We start from the raw sequence: 14,701 nt of genomic DNA, 5'->3' as shown, positions 1-14,701 counted from the left end.
CTAAAGGAGTCTTGAACTAGACTGCACACTACAGGAGTCTTGAACTATACTGCACACTACAGGAGTCTCTAACTATACTGCACACTAAAGGAGTCTTGAACTAGACTGCACACTACAGGAGTCTCGAACTATACTGCACACTACAGGAGTCTCGAACTATACTGCACACTAAAGGAGTCTCGAACTAGACTGCACACTAAAGGAGTCTCGAACTAGACTGCACACTAAAGGAGTCTCGAACTAGACTGCACACTACAGGAGTCTCGAACTAGACTGCACACTACTGGAGTCTCGAACTAGACTGCACACTACAGGAGTCTCTAACTAGACTGCACACTACAGGAGTCTCGAACTATACTGCACACTAAAGGAGTCTCATTTGAAATGTTCTTAAGTATTTTCAGTCACAAGAAGCCACTGGAAAGTGGCAAGAGAGCCACATGCTCTTATCTTGCCGCAATTAAGTTCTCAACATATTGGACAGTGTTGAGGTATACATCCGCCCCGAAACAGTCCGATTGCTGCAATGGATCCATGTGGTCTCGCAGTGAAGTGATTTCCAGATCCAAAAGAGGACTGTCCAGTTCAGGGATATTGACCCCGGAATGAGGCTCATTAGTGTAGCCACTCTCCTCCCATTCAATCTCTGGGATGGGTATTCCCTGACAAAGACATGCGTGTATAAAAATTAGGCATATTAAATGTTATTGAACAAATTTACACTTGTGCACTGTGCCCACATCACCACTTATTACAAAACAGGTAATCATTTCAGACAATTTATAAAAATGGATTCTATTTTATGTAAATAAATGAATCATTGATTGTGTTAAAGGAGACATATCATGCTTTTAAATTGTTCCTTTTTACATATAAATCATACATTTATAGTCTATATAAAGCGGAACTGCAATGCTTGGGTCTGAATTCCTCATTATTATAGCTCCACAGGACCCTTTTCTACCCCTTTTCTGATGTGCGTCTGAGAGCAACTCGTTTTGGTGCGGTCTCTTTAAATACAATTGAGACACTTCATACCCCGCCCCCTCTCCAGAATGCAGAGGTGACACTCCACCCCGTTCGGCCATTTTTGTAGTTTGATAGCAGAGATAGGATTATCTAGCGGCACAGAAACTTTTTATTCACACGTTATTAACAAATGTCAACAATGGAAGACTTGTCCAGCCAGCCTTACATGTTCGAGCCAGAGTCGGAGCTGGAGCGAGATGAAAATGAAGACGACGAACCTGCAGAACAACGTCTTCATATGGATGTATCGCAATGGTGTGTTACTGTATTTACACATGAAACTTTGGTCTTCCGACCTTTTACCACCGTGTCGATTTATTTTGATTAATATGTGCGAGGGAGAGAGAGCAAGACAGCGTCTAGTTTGGAGACGGTGTCTTGTTTACACTTTCGCTTGGAGAGTGCGCGCGCGCGACCAGGGGCCTGTACCATGAAGCCGTATTAGGTGGCTAGCCAGCTATGTTTCAGCTTAGTTTCCGCCAACCCTGGGTTTTAGGTACTATGAAAGTAGCTCGGCTTTAATCTGTGTTCGTTGCCATGGTATCTTACGCTGCACGGCTAACCTGCTCCGGGGCAGGTTATGTTCTGGATTCAAGATCTCAGACTGAAGTTTGACCAATCAGCTGAGAGCAAAGAAACATATAGGTGACGTAACTTATTCCAAGTGTCTGTTGCAATGACTTCACCTTTTCTTCCAAATCCGGTGGACATCTCAGCGCAAATTGTTTGACGAGCTCGTAGAGAAAGAGTTTTTAGCCAGACAAAATCCCCTTGCCTTAACTGATAGTTACTTGTATGAAAGATACAGATTTTCCGCGGAAGGAATGTCTTATCTTTGCGAACTTCTTGAGCCGCACATAAAGAATTTAACACGTCGAATTCATGCACTTACTGTACCGCAAATATTGCGTTGCGTTTTTTTTTTTTTTTTTTTTTTTTGCAAGTGGTACATTCTTGCACGGTGGGTGACGCACAGAAGCTATAGGGAAAACACGGTTTGTCAAACCATTCGTAAGGTGGTCCTCGCTCTGCAGGAGTACATGAAAAGTTTCATTAATAGTGTTCCCCGGACATTTATCGACCATGTCCATAAAAGAGGGCTTTTATAAAATTGCCAGTAAGATATATTGATAGGGTGACATCACATGAACACTTTTTTTTTTTTTAAGCAAATTTCACAAGTGTACTATACAATATAATACATGTTAAGAATTATTTTGAATCTTTTTTTTATTATTCTTCTGTTAATCTTATGATAGGATTCCCAAGTCATTGCAACATGTATGCAGTCTATTGCTCCAATCTCCACTGCTCTAGGGGAACATGAGGCAGATTATGTTAATAGGAAGTCCGATCACAGCCTTAATGTTCAGGTAGAGATGATGTGAATATGTGAGATGATTATTTTCTGTGAGATGAATCTTTAAATTAATAGTGACATTAACAGATATAACAATGATTTACTAAACATTTCATCTGCAGACGACTTGTGGTCATGAACATATATGATCAAAGTTTGGATGACAAATGGCCTGGCTCCAGTGCTTGTCTCACGAATTTTCTGTGAGTCTGTGTTGTGTCAGCACTTTGAGGAAAGCAAGTTAAATTTGGTACAGTACAAAACACTTAATTTGAACTGAGCTAGAAAAACCTACACAATAACCCCCTATCATGACCCAGACAGGGCCAGAGCACCGCTTCAATGTTGCCGTCAGTAAAACCAGAGTGAAGATAGAGATGACCTTTGGCATCCTAAATGCACGTTTCAATGGTGTTCGGCCCTTAAGAGTCACCAGAGATCACAGATAGTGGCTGCATGTGCCATTCTGCACAATATAGCCACCAGTAGAACGGAGCGAGAAACACCACAAAACCAGCTTCTCCCCGATGAAACTAACCCGATCACACTTGACCACCCAGCTGGTGCAGATGTAGATGCAATCACCATACAATATTACACTTAATAAAAGCACACTGAAACTGCAGATATGTCTCAAACTGTTTTATTGGTTTTGTGGGATGGGAGGGAGAAAGAGAGCAAGAGAAAGTTGCATTAATAAATATTCATACTAAAGTGTTACTTGGTTAAATAAGTTATACATACATACATAATATATATATATATATATATATATATATATATATATATACATACTGAGATCAGTTTTATCCAGCGGTTTGATTTTGTTTGGAGCCTCCTCAGCTCACAGTCAGCTCCTTTAGTGTGCAGTCTAGTTCAAGTCTCCTTTAGTGTGCAGTCTAGTTCAAGACTCCTTTTGTACAGGGCCCTGACTGAGTCTGTTTCCACCTGAAACATAATTCCACCACAAACATGATCATTACAAGTTTCTGGAGGCTCATCAAATCACAAAAAGTTCCTTGATTTCCTACAAACACAGGACTGACTGTAATTTATGTTAAGTTTTTTAACCTTGTTCACATTTCTTCTGAAGGCCATTGAGGTAGAGGCCTCAGTTTCTGGGGCAGTTTGTGAAAAATCCTACAATAAAAGAGATGTGTAAGGGCCAGTCCCTTTTTTATGCCACACATTCAAATGTTTGCCATAATAAAAAGCCCAGTGCATTCACATCAGCAACTGTCTGAGAACACACACACAGAGTGTCTTCATTTCCTCCACCCTAATAAATAAAAATAGGCCAATGTAAAGCATAACTGTTGTAAAACAAGGTTATGTTTGGTGTTCTGTCTGCTGCATACTGACCTCTGTGTTGGAGACTGTGTGTGTGTGTGCTGGCTTCAACAGGGACACTGTATTTCCCTCTACTGTCTGCAGAACATACAGTCAGCCATATTTAAAACTTAAAGTAGTAATGTATTGCACACGTACCCAGTGTTACTTGCTTAGAGGAGCCAGCACCAGGGTCAGATTGTACAGCACCTGTAATCACATCCATAATCGTCCGTCCCTTATTGCTACTCAGAGCCAACTCCTCCGCCACAGTGTATTCTGGTTTTCTGAATTTAATTCTTTATTTCTGTTTTCTGCAAACAAGTGTTTGTGATAAAATGTTCACAAAAGTAATAAAAGGTTGTGGTAAATACTCACCACTTTGAATTATATTTTTATATTTTGTCTTTATCTGCTGCCAAGAACATTTGGAGTTGGGGTTGCATCTAAAAATCAATGAATATTAATTTTTCTTAGTACCGGTACATGCACATTTTTATATATTATAAAAATAGGCTATAGGCTATATTACACGTATAGGCTACACATACATACATAATTTTACATAAATATAGAACGTATTTGTTTAAATTACACATTAACAATCAGCAATCTTTCTCCAACAGTCTTCTCTTGCTTTGGCCGCAGAGACCGTATTGTTTCGAGCTTGAAATACATATTTAAATTAATCGTAATTATGAATGATTATCTCTTGCTCCTCCGCGGAAAAATCGCGACCCGCGATTGGTTGTTCAGTGTCGACGTCACTCTTTTATGTGCACGCGCGCGTGGAGTAATCATAGCTTGAGGATCAAAGCCTGAGTTGACAGAGAAAGTTGATGAGCTGCATCATGGTACCAATAAAGCCTGATTGCATCGATTTGGTTTTGTCAACTCAAAACTAATCTTGTAACCCCGAGTTTGTTCAGCTACCTTCATGGTACAGGCCCCAGGTCTCTCTCTCTCTCTGCTCGTTCTTTCAGTCAAATATGCGTCACAAGCGCGGCAGTTCATCTACATTAGACGGTGTAATGAAGCGTGTGAGTTACTACATCCAACAACCAAACATTTTAACTTACCCTCTCGTAACTTCTGCATCCTTTAGCTTGGACTGGGCAATTCCGCGCAAAACTGTCACATCCATAACACCAACACAATGCAATGGTATTGAGTTGGCGTTATGGATGTGACATTTTTGCGTGGAATTGCCCGACTACAAAATTGCAGCGAGAAATAATAATGGTGGATTGCTCGAAGTGTTGGGCTGGAAGTCAGTGTCCTTATTTGGCAGTTCCGCTGTGACGTAATAGTTCAAAAAACATCATAGATAACAAAAATCGGAACAGGTTGAAAAATATGACCAAAACAGAATATAAAGATATCAACGAAGCACCTGAAGAGAATAATTTCATCTTTTCTGTACTTCTAAATACTCCAAATATACAACAAATTTAGCCATTTAAGGGCTAAAAAAGTGCATTTAGCATGATATGTCCCCTTTAAAATGTGAAGGTAATTACATATTCAAGACCAAGAAAAGACCTGGGCCCTGTTTCAGAAAGCGGGTTTAGTGAAAACTCTGAGTATGTTCAGCCTGAGATGAGTGGAAACTGGGTTTTCAGTTTCAGAGAGCGAGATCAGATAAACTCTAGGGCCCGTATCCCTAAAGATTCTGAGAATCCTCTCAGAGAGCTCCTAACTTAACCTAAAAATTCCTTGCCAGGAGTTTTAGCTTAGAAGTGATTCCAGAACATTTTCAGTGAACTCTGAGCAAGGAATGGATGGAAAATCCTATCTTAGTGAGGAGGTGTGGTTGACCCCGTTGCTAGGTATGAGTCATCATTTCAAAAGCCGTGATTGGTTGATCCTACAAGTTTGATGAAAATGAACTTTTGGTGATAATGAGCAAAGGATGTACCCTCAAATCAATAAACATAATTATACACTCTAATCTTATGCAGACTGTAATTGTAAATAATATTTCACATTCAAGAAAATATCTGGAAAATGAATAGTAATCTGTAGGGGTTATAGCCTAACATTAGAATCAAAAATATGTGAAAACTTAAGCTCATTACACCCTGTTCAAATAATGATTCGTGTCTTATTTGCTCATATTAATATCCTAGCTGGCATATTTTGTACTTTCACTCCCATATGGACCCCATTGAAAACAGGATGGCCTATCTCAAGGGGCTGTCCTTAATGAAGTAGAAATTGCAACGTTACAACTCAGTGTGGTCTTAACGAGGGTAACACGGCTCAGCTTTTATCAATGTCTGTGATTGCTGGCTGGTCTATTTATGAAGGCTTGTTAACAAATATCCTACAAACACATAAAATGGAGAAAAAAAGGAATGTTTGCAGGACATCTCTCCTGCCTCCTCTGTTGGCCATTTTGTGCAGCTGCTTAGGGGAACTCCTAAGCCACTAAAAGTCCTCTTCCCTGCTCTTAGCAGATCTCGCCTTAGGAGCCCTTTTAAGCGCTAGGAATCTTGAGGAATAGCTTTTATATTAACTAGGATTTTCGTGTCACTTTTAGGGGAAATTCTAAGAAAACGTCATGACTCTGAGAATTTTCTTAGAATTTGGCCGCTAGGAGCCACTTTTTGCACAAAAATTCTTTAGGGATACGGGCCTAGATCAGTAACCCTCGCAACTTAAGCTGTGAACAAACGCTGAGTTTTCCTCATTCATAATGTCGCTATCAAAGCACATATCTGAATGCATTTACATCTTTAGAAACATTTAAATCCCGTTTAGATTTTTTATTTTTTTTACCCAAACATGATCTTGAACATGACCGCTTTATTAATCTGATTAAAATCTGTCATCGATGATGGAGAGAATCTCCGGACATCGTGGATTTCTCTTCAGCACAGAATAAAATTTATAGGCTACACTGTCCTTTACAACACTGTGATTATGTGGACATTAAGGCAGCTGTCAGGTTGGCAACAGTTGCACTGAAACACTTACTGTGAGCTACATTAGGCCTACTGTAGTAGCCTAATCACTAAACTAATCTGTATAAAACCAATCAATGAACAAATCTTTCATATGGTAGTTGCACTGACTGGAACATCTATATGGGAGTTATGTTGGATAGGCTATGATGTGCATATTTCTGAGTGAGGATGACTGTGGTGCAGCTGAAACAAAGAAATGTAGTTTAAAAGTGAGTTTTTGCATTATTATCTGCTGATAGTCTGAATGTGTTTTACATAATTTCATTAAACACGAAATGAACTCAGAGCTCAGGGATATGCTCAGTTTGTTAAACCTGCTTTCTGAAACAGGGCCCTGGCAATGCTCAGATTGTCACTTCACTAGAGGTGCACACAAACAATCCTATTCTTGCTTGCACCAAGCCATGGCTTTTGAATCCCAAGAAAGGGACTTCAATTAATAAGGGTCAAAAATCAGAAAAACTTCATTTTTTGGCATTTGGCTTTTTAATTGATTTAGGATCAACAATACTAATGCATTATTTACCTCAGAATCAGGATCTGCAACGGGGTTAAGGGCCTGGCCCACCTGCCACAACTGATTTGGTGTCAGGTTCTGCTCAGTCCTGATGGGATGGTTGTCCCACGCATCACTGAAGACATCTAGGCTTGCCTGAATCCGCGGTAGGAAAACATAGTGGCAGCAGAATATGTGTATGACGTTGCTGATGTCAAGTAGGTGTTCGTCCTCAAGAGAGTGCAGGATATTATAATACACTCCTGTAACACTCATGAACAAATCACGCCAGAGGCGCTCAATCCTGTATTAAAAAAAAAAAAAAGAGGAAAATAATACATTTTTCATAACTTGTCCTTTAAGATCCTTTGAATAACTTAACTTTTCCCCAGCCATTGAATAAATGGCCATGTTTCAAATTGATTATTGTATACATTTTAAAAATAATCAACTGACATGGTAGTTAATGCTATAAATTCAATTCTAAGAGTTTTTTTTTTTTTTTATGTTTGCGATCATGGCCAGTAGATTTTTTTGGTGAGGATATTGTCTGTTCTTACAAATGCCTATGGTAGGCATCTTAATAAATACTACCTTTAGGCTTCCAAAATTAAGTTTAACTCACCGCTGATTGTGTACGCTTTTCCCCGCAATGAAGCTGTTAATGTCAGTTCCACGAACTGAGAACATTAATTCCGCTATCCCCACATTTTCTCCTCCGTGATCTCCTCTCACTCTGAAAATAAAAACATGAATTTAAGATCTCATCAAGGACACAATTATGCAGAAGACAGAAGTGCCAACAAAAAATACGTGAATCCTTTAAATTTCAATGCATTTGTGCATAATATTGTAATAAAATATGGTCTGACAGGTCTATGTACTGTATGTAGTATAATTGATCTGTAGGTGCTCACAACGTATAATGAGAAATACAAGTCACTTCAATTGATTTTCTTTCCTAAACCGGTAAAAAAGCAAGAATACTGGGCCCTGTTTCAGAAAACAGGCTTAAAAACTGAGCCTGATATGTGAAACTCCAAGTTCCAGAACAGCTGATCAGAATTAGTCCAGTCAACTCTAAGTATGTTTGTATATATAACTTTAAGTATGTATGTGTGAGGGTACAGCATACTGTAGTTGATTCATGTTAGAGACAAAAATTTAAAAGTAGCACGTCATGTGAAAGAGTAAGAGACCATTGAGAATTCTGTAATATATTTAACAATTGTACATAGATGTGCTAATGAGCTTATACAAGTTTCAGATGCAATTTAGTGACCTGGAGGGGTTTGTGATGATGATGTCCATCCACTTCTAGATCCAAGCATGTGTTCAGACTATGCTACTTTGAACCAACTGCAAAGCACTACTATATGTGCAATAATAATTTGATTATTGTTTGTTTTTTTGAGGGAAGCCTCAAATTTACGCAATTACAATAATAATTAAAATTAAATAACATCACTACCTCAGAGGAAACCCATGCTCATTCACAGCTTCATTGAAGAATGCCAGGTGGGTATCAGATCGGTTGTTGTCTGCTACCTTAAGGTACATCATCTACACATACAGGAACAAATAGAATAATACATCAATACTGTCAAGAATTTATTTTCCCCTGTAAAATAAGTCAGCTGACAAAGTTCTGAAGGGGTAAAAACAATGCCTAAATGACAGGTGGAACAGTAAGAACTATTGAATCATTCAATTTAAAACGGGATCTCATGACATGAGAAATCATCAAAACAGTTCATTTTAGTTCAGTTCATAATAAAAAGAGTTCAGTACTGATAAAACTGCATTGGCATGAGGAATAGTTTGCTGAATTGGACAGATGTAAACTTGACAGGAAAATTGTTAAAGGTTAAAAGTACACCCTCAAAGTTAACATAGAATAATACATAATAGGTTCAATACTACTTTGCAAAGCAAAGTTCATGTAATTGACTTTCCTGAAACCATTCAAGTGAAAAGTCTATTAAAAATCAACGGGACTTAGGAATATGCAGTGTATGCCAAGGCTAACCAGTTGCTTATTTTTTTATTTGTCATGAACAACCAAGAGACCATAAGGATGTAAGAATTGATAAATTAGGAAATTCCAGACAGTCTGTTTTGTGGGTGACCAGGCCCTGAGAGGACAAAAGGACCTCTCTGGAGATTAGCATTTGAACTGGCTCTCACGCACCATCGAGACGAAAGTCTCACCTCCGAATCATCCTAATCTACATCTCCTTCCCTCTCCCTTCACCCCCTCTCTCTCATGCTCAGGTGACTACCTGATTTCACCCAAGAAAATGTATAGTTTAATGTGAATGATTATCACAGAGTATATTCATGTTTGGTATAGTTTAAAATGTCACAGTGCGACTGGTACAATTCTCTCATCTCAGAATAAGTAAAACACAAGGTAATAAGGTTTTGGAAGGTTTATGGATAACTAGCATACAAGGAGGGGTTGGTCTCTCAAGCAAATGGTCACACCCCCCCAAGAATGCAAATTGACTATTGTTAGCACATGTTTACATGTGAAAGAGGTCTGGCTATTTAATGGAGTGCAGCAGGGAGATCGGGGCCTTTTCTGTATTTCAGATCGGTCCGTGAGGCTGAGAGATATAGATCTCTCAGCCTCACGTATTTCTTAATGTTGGGTTTGCATCTTCTCTCTATTCCAGAGCATTTTATGTTTTGTATCGATTATCTTTGAATTGATTATGAAATTGGCATGATACATTTACCTGACATAATAAATTGTTACATTTGATTACTCTAACTGACTTTGATATTATTTCCATTGAAGAGTTAAACGGAATAGTCAAACATTCACTCATGATTAATGATCCACAGATATCATTAAAACCTTTTCATTTATGGAGTCAGATGAAATTAACGAGAGAATACATAACTAAATGTATTGTAAATTTAACCAACCAATATTTTGCACGAGTAAGGACAGAACACGTGATAACCTTCCCTGTGTATTGGCGGACCGGCATATTGGACCAATTTCACGGGCCTTACAAGGACATTTGCTACATGTATTCATGTAAATAGCCTAATGCAAACAAACAATCGTTAATTTTCAAAGATTAGTTTCTCCGTTCGTTTTCACATTTCAAAAATACATACATAATTTATGTTGCAAATTATCCTAATGGTCTCTTGGATGTTCAGGGCGCAACTGGTGAGGCTTAGCATGATACACATACAAAGAATCAGCATCAGAAGACCCTAGAAAATGCATAACTTAATCAGTATTTGAGATAGGATAGGAGATAGGAGTTTGCAAAGACCGGCTGATTCTGACTTTTTCAAATTACTGTGAAAATCTATAACATGAATTAGGAGGTTCCAGGTGAGTTGGTATGGAATGACCCTAGGGGTATGCTACACTGCTGGATGACAGAAAACCATAGAAGTCAAATATATTTGTTTCTAAGGAACAACACCTGTTTGTACAGAAAATAAACTGAAACGTATGAGAAGAAAACATATTACATACTTAAAATGGGGTCTATCAGTAACATTTTGCAGTTCTTTGTCCTTGACAGGCAAAATTCTTACCTTTCTTGAATAGCCATCTATTCCTCCAAATATAACAAAGTTGTACCTAGGTTAAAATAAATCAGACAAGTATTAAGTCCAAAACACACTACATAACATCCCCAACAGCCTAAGTCTTACAATACAATATCTCTGGGAATGTAAGCAGAATAAAATCAGTTCATGGCACTATAATTCAATGAAGTTCACTATGATCTATTACTCTGGTTGATGTGATACAATATACACAATGATGTATTAACTAAACAGATACAGATAGTGTGCAGACATACCTGATGAGCTTGTGATTGGTGTCAATGTGCACCATGTACTTCGGGTAAGGAACCGTGTACGTCCTCCTCACCACACATCTCAGACGAGTCATCCTGGAAAGCACACCTACACTGTCGACGCGATGCATGGATGCATACACTCTGTCCCATTGCACTCTGTGTCCCTGTGCAAGTAGAGCACCTTTGACTACTCTGCATCCAGCATCTGGCATTGTGCTCTTAATTCCTGTGATCAATGAGTCCAATTCATCATCACTGCAGCCACTGTATGAGGCAGATATAGACAGATTATTTTCAGCCATCCGCCTAAAAAGCGTAGCTCTCGACACACCAAGGAGTCTAGCGATGCATTTTGATGGCAAGCCAAGTTCTAGAAGATGTGTGAGGGTCTCTACTGACGTCGTCAATCGTGGACGCCCACGAAAGCCCCTCTGCAAATTCAGTGTTATAAATGTCTGCTCATTCTCCATCTCCTGTTGGATAACAGTACTTAAATTTGTAAGTGCAGACAGTAATTCTTCTCCTACGCTCACTGCGTCATCCAGAGCACTTAATAAAACTAAATTATGATGGCAAACAAAATGTAACCCTTCCATGTCAAGAGGCTGCCTCTCCAAGATGTGTAGCAGTCGGTCATGCAATCTCTGAAGGATTTCACGCTTCAGTGATTCCTAAGGGATAGAGAGAAATAGAAATTTCATTTTATTCACTTGCTTTCTGTAAACTTTTTCTTAACTTTCCCCTTAAATGCAGAATCAGAATCTGTGAATTGAAGGCCAACTTCAGCTTCGTCTGCTTCAGGTGTAGCAGTCGATTCTGTTCCCTACAGGAATTCCTGTTCCCCCTGAACGGGCCGTGTCTGCTGACAGGCGCATGCGTCAAAGCCTTAATAAACCTTAGGCCACATTTACACATAGCCGGGTATTTAGAGAAACGAATATTTTCCCCCCTCCGTTTTCAAAAATAACATCGTGCACACAACATTGTTTTCCAAAAAGTTGTCGTTTACATCAACCCGCATAAATTCGCCTTCGAGCGCCATCATAACCTATGGGCAGCGGAGGGAGGGAGCGTAGGGAGAAGGATAAAGCCATGCAAGCCAATCAGAATCCTCAAAATCGACAACAACAAATAGCACGAGCGATTTCCAGTTCCTTTCAAAACAACAGACGTTGGGAGGCAATGTACCGGCGTCTTGGAAGGAAAAGCTGCTGTAAAAATGCTGATTTTCGCGTACTCCTTCGCCTCTGCTCCTCGATAGTTCAGCAGTTGTGTTTTGCAAATGCAAACAGGCCAAAAGCGTTTGCACAAAAGTATTTTTTTTCTTCTTTTTTTTTCACAAAAGTAAAAATGAGTACCACCTTAACAGCATCCATGATCAAACAGTAGCCAAACAAACTATAAACATAGGGCGCTCACATGACATAAGCATTTTCTGGCGCATAATGTGACGTTTGAGAACCTAAAACCCCGTTTGTCCCAGTTGACACGGCAACACATAACCGGCGTTTTCAGAAATCTCCACTTTGGCCTGTAAACGGGACCTTAATAAATCAAAGCCTTAATAAACATTACATTGAAATCTGTAATAACATTTTAAATTTGAAAATAAATAATCTGGTTTGAATTGACAGATGGGGGAAAACTCGCTTCTAATAAAAAAAAATTAATAAAAAAAAACCGCTTAAATTTCGGGAAAAAATACAATCCTTTTTTAACCTTTTGGCTTCCTGTACATCCAGTTATGCTTCTTGCTCGTATTCAATTCTAATGGTACGCATGGTAACTCGGAAACTACGCATGATTTGTAGTATAATTGCATAAAGGGAACAGGAATTCCGATAGGGAACAGAATCGACTGCTTCACCCTGTTTCACATACAACGCAAAATTGGGGCCGAGGACAGCTCCCGGGCCAATAACTGCACTAAAGCCCGAGCTGCTACCTCGGCTTGAGGCGACAGACCCTGTCAAACAGTCACTTAATTCACAAGAAGTTCAACTTTATGGAAAGATACTAGCCTGACCCTATATTAGCATGCAGACGCGCTAGCTCAGCTCGCTAGCTTATGTTGATAGTTGCACAATTAAACCGGTTAACATTATGTTGCACAATTAAACCGGTTAACATTAACAATTAAGCAACATCTTATAATAAGGAGATAACGAGTTAAACACGTTAAGTTACTTACCGCTGCCCTATCGTTGCCAGAAGCCATTTTGAGGTCTCAAGTTACCATAGACTGTAAAAAATGGTCTCAACCAACTGGCAGAACTCCACCCACCTCGCTCTCGCGCTCGCGCTTCATGTGACTGTCTTATAAGTAAACAATCCCCCACGTGGGGTGCGTTCTTGTGATTGGCTAAAACAAGGGAGATATCTGATTGGCTAAAACAAGGGAGATATCTGATTGGTCACAGATCATTCCCTGTTTAAAAAAAGGCATTTGTGTGTCGAGCCAAGTCAGGGGAGTCTCAAAATTCACACACAAATGCAGTGAAGTTCACAGACCGCAAGCAGTTTGTAAATCAAGATATATTTGTGTGTGCATCAGAAATACATTTATGAATCTTGTCCTGAGCATTTGTGAATCTTGTGTGCATTTGTAAATTTTGTTTTCATTTCTGAATTGTGTGTGTATTTATGAATTTTGTGTGCATTTATGAATTTTGCATGCATTTGTGAATCTTCTGTGCTTTTTAAATTATGTGTGTGCATTTGTGAATTTTGTGCGCATTTGTGTATCCTGTGTGTGTATTTATGAATCATGTGTGTGCATTTGTGTATCCTGTGTGTGCATATGTGAATGCAGTTTGTGCATTTATCTTTATTGAGACTCTTTTAGCTCCATACTTAATTTAGTCCTAATTTGTAAGTCGCTTTGGATAAAAGTGTCTGCTAAATGACTAAATGTAAATGTAAATGTGCTGGTTCTATCACCTGCAGACGCATAATAATCTTCGGAAACACTACCATTCTCTGTTCACGCTCCACTTCATCTGCCAGTGAATTTAACTTTCGTATCAGCTCTGCCGCCGCCGTGTTTCATTTCAACATCTCACAGCCTATGTTTAACTTCACGCAGTGATTGACAGGGTGGGAGGGGGCGGGGCCAACTTCACGCAGTGATTGACAGGGTGGGAGGGGGCGGTGACATGATCGGCCCTGAATGCATTTTTAATTTGCACATTGAATTTTGCTACATTCATTGCGGGACATTTAATGAAATCGCAAGTGTCCTGTAAATGCAATTAAGAAAAATAACATTTAATTGATAATTTTGCTACAGCTTTTGCTTGAACATGCTAGACATATCTAATCATTTCTGTAATACATTTTAATTTTAATTTTGCAACTTATAAAGCGTTAAAATATGGATTCAACTTACATATTAAAACTAGTGTATGTAATAGCAAATGTAAATTATATCAATTTTCATTTTCATTTTGCACCAACGTTGCACAAACGGAATGGAAAATGTAAATTTAAATACAGAAATGCATTGCCATTTTACATATTGCATTGTCATTTTGCATATTACATTTCAAATGGTCCTATTTGAATGACCTAAATGGACTACAGCTGAAAGTCTGAGATGGAAATTCAATCATAAGTTGACTGCAGTGCTGACACAATAAACAAGGCACATTCCATTTCATGTTTTTCAAAGATGTCAAAA

At 38.9% G+C, this 14,701-nt stretch overlaps 1 protein-coding gene across 1 annotated transcript; it reads right to left on the bottom strand.

The window, feature by feature from the left end:
• Positions 1–446: 446 nt before the first annotated feature.
• LOC308685713 (uncharacterized protein) lies at positions 447–13,317 on the bottom strand (the record flags this gene model as incomplete). Its single annotated transcript, XM_081357676.1, has 7 exons — positions 13,214–13,317; positions 11,023–11,693; positions 10,751–10,796; positions 8,655–8,746; positions 7,809–7,919; positions 7,214–7,487; positions 447–662 (listed from the first exon to the last, which is right to left on the bottom strand). The coding sequence occupies exons 1-7, from the start codon at positions 13,238–13,240 to the stop codon at positions 447–449; spliced, it is 1,437 nt and encodes a 478-aa protein (XP_081213802.1). The 5' UTR covers positions 13,241–13,317.
• Between the last annotated feature and the right edge of the window lie 1,384 nt (positions 13,318–14,701).

This window comes from Scardinius erythrophthalmus (assembly GCF_964197995.2).
Source record: "Scardinius erythrophthalmus genome assembly, chromosome: 25".
In the NCBI taxonomy this organism is placed as follows: Eukaryota; Metazoa; Chordata; class Actinopteri; order Cypriniformes; family Leuciscidae; genus Scardinius; species Scardinius erythrophthalmus.
The sequence above is the reverse complement of the archived record's forward strand: the minus strand, read 5'-3'. Positions and strand labels throughout refer to the sequence as shown.